Below are 12728 nucleotides of genomic sequence, written 5' to 3' on the forward strand. Positions count from 1 at the left end.
TGTATCTACACAAAGAGGTATTAGTTAATACCTAAAAGGCCAGTTGCTTCTTGCAGTGACTTCTGCTCAATATTTATGCATTGCTAATTTGACTTCGTGCAAAATAAAATAATCTTTTTATCATTACTAAGACAGTGATTCATGGAATTTCTGGCAGTGATCAGCCCCAGATGCTTTGGGGACGGCTGGAGGAACTCTGCAGTAGGCAGTTTGGCTTTTAACTTGAAATATGACGTAGAAGGTGGCTGATATCACTCAGGATGTTACTGGGGTGTTCTAAACATGTTTAAAGAGGTACTAATACAGTGTCATCTTTTCAGCTTCCAAAGGCCCCTATTAGTCCTTGTTGACAGAAACATAGATTTAGCAACTCCTCTACATCATACTTGGACATACCAAGCTTTAGTGCATGATGTTCTGGTAAGAATAAATCTGATTTTGTTACCAAAACTTTCTTTTCACTCAGTTTGTTATTAAACTTAATACCAGATTTTCTCTTAATCCAAAATCTATTTTGTCTGTTTTATTTGGAAGTTGTTTAGTAAAAAACAACTTGGAAGATTGTCTCTAGAAGGTTTATTTAGCAGTAACTTCTAAAATGGTTAAAAAGTTGAAATCTTGGTGTTATCAAAAGATAGGTAATTCAGCAATCCTAGCCTTTTCTTCAGTAGTTCATGATCTTTTATGTTATGTGGACTCCAAACTCCATTAAGCACAATTCAGTTTTGAAAAATAAATGCTTTTAATGACTTTTTAAACCAATTTTAGTATTAGTTTGAATTTCTAAAAATACCTATTTCTGTTTTTCTCCACAAGGTGGTGTAGGTGTTCAATATAGAGATACCAAGTGGTCTATGACCCTCCTGTGAGGAATCTAAAATAGATTTTTTTAATAATTTTTTGGAACTTCAGATAGCCTTAAAGCACTTTTATTTCCTCAAGTTTATTTTATAAAACCAGTAGTAGAAATGTACTTGAATGAAAACAAATACTATTTACCTAAAATTTACGCATTTTCTATATAGTTATGGATTAAATAATAAAGATAATATGAGTAAGAATAATTACTATCTGGAGGCTTTTTTATACTGTAGAGTTAGTCATGCAAATCATTTCAATATCTAGCCTTGAGAAATATTTTGAGAAGTATTATTGAGACTGTTAGAGGAATATGTAAAATATGCAGATGCACATATGTGTTTGTATACAAAGTTGGTTATGAACTGTATAGTCATACATACAGTGTTGTCCAGAAACTTGCATTGCTACGATGAAAATATTTTAGCACTAATGGGATGTTGTAGGACACTTTTAAATTCTGTTTTATGTAATTCATTACTTAAGAAAAGTCCCTTCATCTTAAACTTAAGGGTGCTTTTTACAAATGAACAATTTTTAACCTGGTTTCTTTCAGAAAGGCATATATGAAAAAAACAAGGTTTGCACTGTGTTTTCTCCAATAACTGTTGAACTGGCTAGAAACTTGCAAATAGAAGTACTGAATTTCTACAGGATTCTTTTGAAGATCAGTGAAAGAGTAGGGGATGGAAACCCAAATTAGAATTTTTACAGGTGTAAATGCTATTGCACAAGGTCTACACTTACTTTGGTTTGTTACCTGCCTACCATTTAATCACCAAATGCTCACTTACTAGATAGTAAATCCATGCAGAGCTCCATGTACTTGCCTCCTACTCAGCTGCTAGGTAGAGAAGGCAGTGTCAGGTGGCCTCAGGCATGTGTTGGGGTAGGACTTCGGTGCATTAAGGTGCAGAGGGATCAAAGATGTAGTGGAACCTGAGGGCAACTAGTGCTACAAATACGGAGGGGTATTAGAATAACACTAGAAGAATGATTTGAGGATCGTTGAATATTTATCTGTACTGCATCAGGCGTCAGTTTCTCCAGAACAACTTCTTAGATGTTGCATGTTGCATCTAATTTTTGACTGAGTTGATAGGATTGTGAATTTGGCTAGTGAAATTGTAACCAAGTAGCCTGTGATTCCATGTCATGGGCAAAAGTTTAATTTCAAAACCAGTCAAGTTATTCACCTTAAAGGCAAGCATGCCAGGTTCTTCATGTACTGAGCATAGTATTTCATGAAATAACCGCAGTAGCCTTTTAAAAGGCCATAAATTGTAACTGTGAAAGCGTTACCAAGGTGATGATTATGTAAATTGTACTTTCAAATAAATTGTTTTTCATTTAAGCTCTCAGTTACAATAGTCCAGGAATTCTGTGGGGTGTTGAACTAAATGCTAACCCAGCCACAAAAGTTGTGTGCTGCATCCATTTAGATTATAATGGTGGTGTTTCTACACGTAAACAGGCTTGTATGAAGAGATTCCCTTTTCTGAATAGAAAACCTTTCAGGAGTGGATACAGAAAAATGGGAGGCATGGATAGAAAGCCTTATAGACAAAATGGGGAGGTGAAAGGACACTTAGAACACTAATCAATAAGAATCATTTCGGTAAAACTCCTTGTAAATGCCAAAACTAACTTGGAAACTCAGGTCACCGGTGAGTTAAATTGAGCCAAAACATACATCTCCATTAAAAATTACATCTGAGTTTGTAATGAGTTTGTAATTTTGTTTTCCTTTAAGTTTTTATTGACCATATGTACTTGAAAGAGACTCTGGTTTTGCTGAAACATTAAACACGTGTTGTAAGATGATGTTTGTGCTCATTGACTGCACGTGCTTCCTTTGAGTAGCTACTTGATTTTGTTTCTATTCTGGCATGGATCATGTATAGTATTTCATTTTAAGTGTGAACTCTGCCAAAGGATAACTAGAAACATTTTAAAATTTTATTTGAGTATGTCACTTACAGTGATCTAGCTCTGTAGATCACTGGAAAGTGGAGCTTTATTTCTGGAAAAAATACCTATTCTAAAAGATTCGTGGCAGATTCTGTATAGTTGAAGATCTGACTCTCATTATTTGCCAAGCAAAGTGCACCTTTGAAATTTTAAATGTTCTTGAAATAAAGTCAGCAAGTGGAATACTTGTTAATCTTTGTTGAAAACCAGAGGGAATATGCTGCAGAAAATACAGAGCTGTCCTTGGCAAAAGTAATGGGGGAAAGAACCAGAAGACATACAGGGAGCAGTGTGCTGACACATTATGTGAGCATAACTGTGTCATCTAGCAAAAAGATTGAGTTTCTAGGTTCATGCATCTGTGGAAGAAGAAAAGCTATATGGAGAAATAGCAGCTTTGTTCTTACATTGCTGCTGTTGTTATCTAGTTAGTTAATAAGCTATTTCTTGCCCTCTTATGAAATTCTAATAAATAGCTGTGTTTATTTTTTTAGAAGATACTCTGGAATATAATTGGTTTAGTATAAAAGACTGATTAAATAATTAAAAACTGTCAAATATTTACATAAGATCCTCTTTTTTCAGGATTTCCATCTGAATAGAGTTAACCTGGAAGAATCAACGGGAATGGAAAGTTCTCCAGCAGGTGCTAGACCTAAGAAAAAAAATAAGAAGTCCTATGATTTAACTGCATCTGATAAATTCTGGCAGAAGCATAAGGGCAGGTAAGCTGTATAGGTACAGAGTTCATATTGATTTAGTCAATACAAATTCTAGATATTCTTCATATTATGGTAGTTCTATTTTTAAGCTGCTTTGAAAATATTTTTGAAGATTGCTTTTTTTTTAAGGAATTATCATTGTCAATATTCATTGTCCATATTAATTGCATATTAGCTTATTGTTACAGAGCACAAAATTGTTCTTATCAAAATTATCTAAAAATATTGAAAGCAGTGAATATATCTTAGAGAGTTTAAGTAGACCTCCTGTAAGATGTCATTATTTTCACTGGTTTGATACTGCTGCATGGTTTGTGTATTGATATTTCTGAAAATGTTTTCATGATCATCTTGATCACGCAACCTGTCTGGTTCTAGTGTTTCAATTGGTTGATTTAAATGAGCCTAATGCAGGTATTGCATTAGTCCTTTTCCAGAGGTAGCTGAGTCTGTTCAGCAAGAACTGGAATCCTACAGAGCCCAAGAAGATGAAGTCAAAAGACTTAAAAGTATCATGGTAAGTTTTGTTACCTATATGTGCTTTTTGTAAAGCATAATTAGGCACTTAACGCCTTCTTTGCCTCTGTGTTTAACAGCCAGACTGGTCATCCCCAGGGTACTCAGGCCCCTGAGCTAGAGGATAGGGATGGGGACTAGACTGGAGCCCTCATAGTCCAGGAGGAAGCAGTTAATGACCTGCTATGCCACCTGGATGCTCACAAGTCTATGGGGCCAGATGGGATCCACCCGAGAGTACTGAGGGAGCCGGCAGAGGAGCTTGCCAAGCCACTTTCCATCATCTACCAGCAGTCCTGGTTAACAGGGGAGGTCCCTGATGACTGGAGGCTTGCCAGTGTGATGCCCATCTACAAGAAGGGCCGGAAGAAGGACTCAGGAAACTACAGTCCTGTCAGCCTGACCTCGGTGCCGGGAAAGATTATGGAGAGGTTCATATTGAGTGAACTCAACAGGCAAGTGCAGGTCAACCAGGGGATCAGGCCCAGCCAGCATGGGTTCATGAAAGGCAGGTCCTGCTTGACCAACCTGATCTCCTTTTATGACCTGGTGACCCACCTGGTAGATGATGGAAAAGCTGTGGATGTCATTTACCTGGACTTTAGCAAAGCTTTTGACACCGTCTCCCATAATATTCTCCTTGGGAAGCTGGCAGCTCATGGCTTGGACGGGCGTAGTCCTCGCTGGGTAAAGAACTGGTTGGGTGGCCGAGCCCAGAGGGTAGTGGTAAATGGAGTTAAGTCCAGTTGGCAACCGGTCACGAGCAGTGTTCCCCAGGGCTCTGTTTTGGGGCCAGCCTTGTGTCCTGGTTTTGGCTGGGATAGAGTTAATTTTCTTCCTAGTAGCAGGCATAGTGCTGTGTTTCGGATTTAGTAGGAGAGGAATGCTGATAACACGCTGATGGTTTAGTTGTTGCTAAGTACTGCTTATGCTAGTCAAGGACTTTTCAGCTTCCCATGCTCTGCCAGGTACACAAGAAACTGGGAGGGGGCACAGCCAGAATAGTTGATCTAAAGTGACCAAAGGGCCATTCCATACCATATGACATCATGCTCAGTATATAAACTGGGGGGGGTTGGCCGGGGAGCAGCGATCGCTGCTCAGGAGCTGTCTGGGTATCGGTCGGCGGGTGGTGAGCAATTGCATTGTGCATCACTTGCTTTGTATATTATTATTGTTATTATCATTATTATATTGTTATTATTATCATTACTATTTTACTTTATTTCAACTATTAAACTGTTCTTATCTCAGCCCAGGAGTGTTTCTCACTCTTACTCCTCCGATTCTCTCCCCCATCCCATCGGGGCAGGGGGAGTGAGCGAGCGGCTGCGTGGTGCTTAGTTGCTGGCTGGGGCTAAACCACGACACCTTGTTTAATATCTTTATCGATGATCTGGATGAGGGGATTGAGTGCACCCTCAGTAAGTTTGCAGATGACACCAAATTGGGTGGGAGTGTTGATCTGCTGGAGGGTAGGATGGCCCTGCAGAGGGACCTGGACAGGCTGGACCGATGGGCTGAGGCCAACTGTATGAGGTTTAACAAGGCCAAGTGCCGGGTCCTGCCCTTGGGTCACAACAACCCCATGCAACGCTACAGGCTTGGGGAAGAGTGGCTGGAAAGCTGCCTGGCCGAAAAGGACCTGGGGGTGTTGGTAGATAGTCGGCTGAACATGAGCCAGCAGTGTGCCCAGGTGGCCAAGAAGCCAACAGCATCCTGGCTTGTATCAGGAATAGTGTGGCCAGCAGGAGCAGGGAGGTGATTGTCCCCCTGTATTCGGCACTGGCGAGGCCACACCTGGAATACGGCATCCAGTTTTGGGCCCCTCAGTAAAAGAAAGACACTGAGGTGCTGGAGCATGTTCAGAGAAGGGCAATGAAGCTGGTGAAGGGTCTGGAGCACAGGCCTTATGAGGAGTGGCTGAGGGAACTGGGGTTGTTTAGCCTGGAGAAGAGGAGGCTGAGGGGAGACCTTATCGCTCTCTACAACTGCCTGAAAGGAGGTTGTAGTGAGGTGGGTGTTGGGCTCTTCTCCCATGTAGTTAGCGACAGGACGAGAAGAAATGGGCTCAAGCTGCGCCAGGGGAGGTTTAGGTTGGAAATTAGGAAAAATTTCTTTACGGAAAGGGTAGTCAAGCATTGGAGCAGGCTGCCCAGAGAGGTGGTGGAGTCACCATCCCTGGAGGTGTTCAAAAAACGGGTAGATGTGGCCCTTTGGGACATGGTTTAGTCTAGTCTACCCTTGATTGGCTTAGTGTGGACTTGGTAGTGTAGGTTAATGGTTGGACTGGATGATCTTAAAGGTTTTTTCCAACCTAAACGATTCTATGATTCTATGATTCTATAATAGGACTTGTAAAGATGCTTAGCCCACTCTTTCACACCATCCCCCCCGCCCCCCCGCAAAAAATTATCAACACATGTTGAATTTTAGGCATAATACAATCTTAAAAGTTGGACTAGAAGTCCAACTTTCTATTTCATGAGAAGGTTCACTTTCTTGCATTTATTTGTGTTACATTTATATAACTTGTATAATAACTGTAAAACACAATCCTGACATTAATACCATTATGAGAAAATAAGTTCTAAATGTATTGACTGTATTTGCATGTGTGATCTTTGTATTTATTATGACTACTTTTACTCCTCTTTCCAAACCCTTCCCAAAACCCAGGGTATAGAAGGGGAGGATGAAGGAGCAATAAGTATGCTTTCTGATAATACAGCTAAGCTAACTTCAGCTGTCAGGTAAGTAATCAATAGTGCATTATTGTTTAATGAACTGGGAACCATTTGTAATTCTTTCTGTCGTTTCACTTTTAATATCCTTTGAAATAAATAGCTTTAAAGGTAGCTCAATTCAGCTCAGTAATAGAGTTTAAATGCTTTATAATTCTGGTAAATTTTAATGCGATGTCCTAGACAAGTACTTGCACATGTAACTTCCCCACCATGTGTGTGTGAGCCATTTACACATGGCTTTGGAGTGTTTCCTCAGCAAAGCTGAATAGTCGATAAGTGCATCATAGATTTGCTTACACTCTTCCACCAGAAAAACCCAACTACCTACCTCTGTATTCCATCCTTAAAAAATTGTTAGTGAAATCCACTTCCTGAAGCATTTGCTTGCTTTGCCCAGTATGTAATTAATTACATTTTGATTAATGTAGTTACTGTAACATCTGTTGGCAAGATTATAGTCCTTAAGAACTCTGCATGGGAAATTTACTTTCCTGCTTTTGGACACCTAGCCACCCTGGATGATACCAAAAATCTGAGATTTAGACTTGTTCCTCATTGTAAATCTGTTGTTCATTCCACTGATGCCGTGGAGAAGGGAGATGTTCAGTTTGCTGCCTTTTGCTAAGACCCCGATCAAAAGGAAGAAGGAACGATAATTATTCTGAGGATAGATGGGGTGTTATGCTCAGTGTCCTGTGAAATCCAGCATGTGTCTGCATTAGTTAGTTGTCTCTTTGTGAGTTTCAAAAGTTGTTTTGTGTGCTATGCCCTGGTTAGAATTTGATTGGAATTACAAAGGATGTGTGATGGATCAGACAGTTTCAAAAAAGCGAGCAGATGTTTCCAAGCTCCCCCTATAAAGTTTTAAAGTTTTGTACTTCTCAAGATGCTGGTTTTCAGGTTAAGACATTAAGGTATGAAAATGACAAGTATCAAAAGCTTTAAACTGATAGCAAAAAAAATAAAATTATATGACTAAAGTTTCATCAGGAAGTTTTACTGTTCAGTTAGCCTCTATGTGACTGTTTTCTGTAATCTGGCATTATTTAGGAAAATCCTGTCCCCCTTCAGAAAAGCGTATAACACAGTAAACGCTCCTATTGCAATGTTTTGGCTCTAATCTTTAGGATTATGCTGAGAAGTCCAAATACTGTTAAGATCTTCCGTTTAGATGGAAGAATTCCAGTGTCTGCTGGAAGAATTAGAGTAGGTTTTGATGTTTTGTTGTCCATCATCTGCTAGCAGGAAGAAGATACCCTTCAGCATTATCTAAGGCTTTACAATTTCTAGAAAACTTTGGAATATCTGTGAGTAATTAAAAACCGGAGGTTCTAACATAGAGGATCTCCTGTCTTTTTTTTTTTTCTTTCCTGTTTTTTTTAAATGCAGTCCTTTACAAAGGCAGTAGTAATCACCTTCCAGCTGTAAGGTCATTAATGGCCAAACATCATAGGTAACATTGATTTTATAATTGCTTAAAGGAGGAAAGAAAGTATGGTTCTTCAGGCCATGCAGTCAATGTCATTAAGTGCCTTCCCATCCACTTATTATTAAACTGAGTAAGACACTGACTGTCCTGGGTGCTTTTGGATATGAAAGTGTATAGACCCTGAGCAGCCTTTCATACATGTGAAGCCCAAGTGGCAGCAGTAAAAATCATGTAGATCACAACACCTTAAGTAACACTTTCCACAAAGTAAACTTAACCATTGTTTCCCATTTCACAAAAGCAAAGGTTACAGTCATGAATCCTGCATAGAGAATTGTGTTCTATGCCAAAGCACCTGTGACAAATTCCAGGACATCCAGAGGTTCTGTGTTTATTTGACAGATATTATTATTATTTGATATTATTTGATACTATTTGACAGATACTGTTATTTGGCAGATATTGACACTTTTATATGTATCAGACGTGAACTAAATGTTGATTATATAAGGCATAATTGTAGTAGATTATTTGTTTAGGTAAGCAGGGCATATATCTGTTGTTGATCACAAGCTTTCAGTAGGAATATTAAATTACCCACATCATGTGTGTTTTTTGCTAGTCAAGGTAAAAACCTGGTTTGCTACATTACATGTGGATAATGTCCTTCTGTTATAAGAATCATTACATCTATACTTTGTAATTTTTTAGTTCCAATCCTACTGTATTGTATAATTTTAGATTTTAATAATCTTTAAAGGTCCCTTTCAACCCAAACTGTTCTGTGATTCTATAAATTTTTTGTACCAACTGTATAAAATACACAATTCAGCTAATTGCAATTTAGCAGGTTAGTTTCTATTTAATCTCTTCAGCTCTCTTCCAGAACTTCTGGAAAAGAAGAGGCTTATTGATCTTCATACAAATGTTGCAACAGCTGTTTTGGAGCATATAAAGGTATGATTGCTGTCCAACTTCAGTTTTCTATCAGTAGTGCTCCTTACCTAGAGAAATATATTTGAGCAGGTGAAGTAAGATACGCAAGTGAGCCTTCTCAATTGTGCTACCTTTTACAGAAATCACTGTATAACATTACTTAGTGTCAAAGGGTGAGAGGGAATGAATTCTGAATGCCGCTGCATGGAAAGCAAAGTAAACATATCAGTTTTTTTCTTATCAGAATTTACTAGTATACTCTCTTTTTTCTTTAATGATGGCCACAACCTTTATTGTGTGTTGAAGTCTTTCTAAAATAAGTTTATGATGGAAGTGTTTCATTTACTCTAGGGATGTGTCATGGCAAGTTATGACTTCAGTCTAAGCAATTTTCTGTTCTGTATGTGTTTATCAGAACTATTTACTGTTCACCAAAGAAAATGATACCCAGGCGTGTGGCAATAATGATGCAAGTTACTAAACTGGTCTTTCCAGCTGTGTTAGATGTCTTGTGCATAACTTAAGCACTTCAGAAGGATGCTTGTCCTCTTTTCTGTTTAAGTCTGTTTAAGTCCGCTCCTCTTGTATCACAGAACTTGCAGATCGTTTCAGTATCAAGTAAAGACCGTGGTTACTACTAGGATAACTTGGAAGACGGATCTGTTTTCACAGTATGAGAACAGAAATTATAGATGAAGCTTTCAGAAACACTGAAATTCTGGTTCTGAAAGTGATTGAAACACCAAGTTCACTGAAAATCAATAGTTAGAAAATTTTACCCCATGCTTTTTATAACTCATGGAAGGTGGTGTTTTTTGAAGCTAACTTTAACATTTGTAAAGTGCATAAGACCTGTCCTTAGTTATTACTGCTACTGAATTTTTTTAAACTAAGTACTATAAATGAACAAAGGATTCATTCTGAATTTTAATCAACAAGTTAATTTCACATATTAATAAAATTGGGGAAGAGGTATAAGCCTGTCTCTATGTTTGGCTCATTACTGTAGGGGCTAGTTTATGTGCTTTGGCAGTATTAGGCCTGTCAATTTTCATATCTGGCAATTAAAAGCAGTACATTAATACCATTGAAAAAAATTAGAAGTCGACAACGTCAATATTTTATTTGATGCCTTGTCTGTAAGTTCACTTTTCTAAGAAAGATACTGAGACAGTAATGGCGGGCCTTCACCAGTATTATTTTATATATTATTTGTTGGACAGAAGCCAGATTTCAGAGCAGGATGTGGAATGGCAATAACATCAGTTTTGATCGCCAGTCTCCTCTTGGCGATGGACTGGAGTCAGATGCACTTGTTCATTCTCCATGAGGTGATAGTGACACGCTTTTCTGTTACCTGGAGGTGGAAGGAGGTACCTTGGGGTCCCTCTGCTGTGGCACTCTACTCCTCTGCTCTACTCTACTCTACTTAGGCGCTCTCCTCTGGCAGGAGGCCTGCTGTTAGAGAGTTCCCAGGGAGTGGTGATCCATTTCTCCATAAACGATAAGATCTTCATTCTGGTATTGCGAAGTGCTCGGGCTCCTTACCTTCTTATTGTGTAGCTGTCGAAGAAGATTGTCAGACAAATGGGCGTGCAGTTTCTTCAATATATTGATAATAAGTGCATCTGTATCATCTTTCGATTTAGAAAGAATCAGTTCCTTCATCTCCAGGTATTTAGGAAACTTTCTTAAACTAATGCAGAAGCACATGGCTTTTTCTCTTGGAGTTTACCTACACTAAAGCTATTTCACTGAATGAATGTGAAGTTTCTTCCAACTGCTTTGTCCTGTCCATTTTCTCCCCTCTTTTCACTCTCCAGTGTTACAAAAAGTATCTTTCTGTCTCAAGCTGTGGAATTTTAACGTGCAGGATGATATGCTACCTAATGGATTCCTCAAAAATACTCTCAAAAAGGGCAATATCTCTACTTTTTAAAGAAATTCTGATGGCATCTTGAGGCTGTGGTTAATAGGTTTTATATACAGTTAAGTAATTAAACCGGATTAGGATAGGAGAGAATTTTTTTGGCAAGTGCCTGGTCATGAGGAGCTAGTGAGGCACCATGCTCTTCTTCAGGTTACTATATTTCACTTTTAAAATAATCTGGAAGCACATTCATACTTTAAAACAGACTGCATTGTCCATTATGTTTTTCTACTACATTAAGTATTTGAGCATTTTTCTTCACTAGATAAATGAGAATCAGTGCAAAGAATGCTGCAAGACCTGCTTTAGATATACTAAGTGAATTTAATTTTTCCTGTGGTCATATTTTAGTGTTCAGTTTACAGCTGCTTTCCACATTCTCTTGGATCACTTTCTAAGACACAGCAAGAGGAAACCAGAAATTAATCACATACTCAGGGGTCCTGGCAGTTTTCTGGCATATCTAAGTGTTTAGTGAAATAATGGAAAGAATGCATCACTTTTTTCATGAAGTGAACCATCAAGTATTTATTGTCAGTGCTTAGAACAAATGCATCCTTGTTTTGCATTGATTGTTTTTTTCTCTGAAGAAGCTGGTGACTGAAGGACTGTACCCAACACAACAAATTTAGGACTAGAATTATGGATATCTTTCTAGCTACTTTAGAGTTTCAAGTAATGCTTATCTTTGCATGTCATTCTAATATGAATGCTAGGATTACTAAGTATGTTAAATTGTGGCATATAAAAAGGTGTACATGTACACTTTTCTGAAATTATTAATTGGAGAGGGGGTAGGTTAGATAACATCTTGCCAGAATTCTATACATATTAATTTAAGTGGCAGATTTTTATGTGAATTATTATCCATCTTAGATTACTTGTTTGGTTTAGGTGGTTTTTTTCATTCCTACATAATTTTCTTACAATGTGTCTCTGATTTTGCTTGATCTCAAGGCCTGATACTTTGGATGACTCCATTATTGGGACTGCCAATAGCTGTTCAAATTATCAAATTCATATTTTGTAAAGCAATTCCACTGTTTTAACTACTCTGTTTGAAATGAGGTTGCATTTTTGTCTTACCACATGAACAGAAATGGTACGTGTTTGTGAAATATATATGTCACAGTGGTCCAGGCTCAGAACTGATAATTGAGTAACTTTCCAACAACAGCTTTTTCCGAGTTCAGTTACAGTGACCTTTCCGGCATCATTCTGTGCAGTTCAGTCGAAGGGAACTGGCTATAGCTGCCACTTTCAGCCTTCTCCCAGAGTTTCTCTTCCTCTTGATAGGAGCACACTGTAATTACCTGACCAACCCCACTCATTCTAGGGGCTGTTATTTCTGGTTGTTTTCTGTCAGTATCTTTGAGAAATTCCACCAGTAATTTCTTAGAAAATTTCTTTTCTCTTCTTCTGCATGTTCTCTCTCTCTAAAAGGAAGAACTTTTGTACTGTAAAGAGGATAGGAGAGCCTCCTACAAGTCCTTACAAAAATGACCCTCTAAGATTTCAATGGGTCCCGCTTCCACTTCTCTGCTTAAAAAAGAAAGAATTTTGCGTTCGTTTTGGAGTATAGTGCTTGGGTAGAGATTCCCATGCGCTTCAGTAATTGT

The 12728-nt window shown here is 38.3% G+C and overlaps 1 protein-coding gene across 5 annotated transcripts in view; it reads left to right on the forward strand.

Annotated features, from left to right (window-relative positions):
• The window catches only part of SCFD1 (sec1 family domain containing 1), a 55628-nt gene that overhangs the window by 16651 nt on the left and 26249 nt on the right, over positions 1-12728 (forward strand). For all 5 annotated transcript variants that reach the window (XM_075711746.1, XM_075711747.1, XM_075711750.1 and 2 more), the window contains 5 exons: positions 321-420; positions 3415-3554; positions 3978-4068; positions 6747-6820; positions 9119-9200. In XM_075711746.1, coding sequence (XP_075567861.1) covers positions 321-420; positions 3415-3554; positions 3978-4068; positions 6747-6820; positions 9119-9200 — 487 coding nt within the window. The remainder of the gene's footprint in view (positions 1-320; positions 421-3414; positions 3555-3977; positions 4069-6746; positions 6821-9118; positions 9201-12728) is intronic.

Source organism: Pelecanus crispus, chromosome 6, assembly GCF_030463565.1.
Source record: "Pelecanus crispus isolate bPelCri1 chromosome 6, bPelCri1.pri, whole genome shotgun sequence".
In the NCBI taxonomy this organism is placed as follows: Eukaryota; Metazoa; Chordata; class Aves; order Pelecaniformes; family Pelecanidae; genus Pelecanus; species Pelecanus crispus.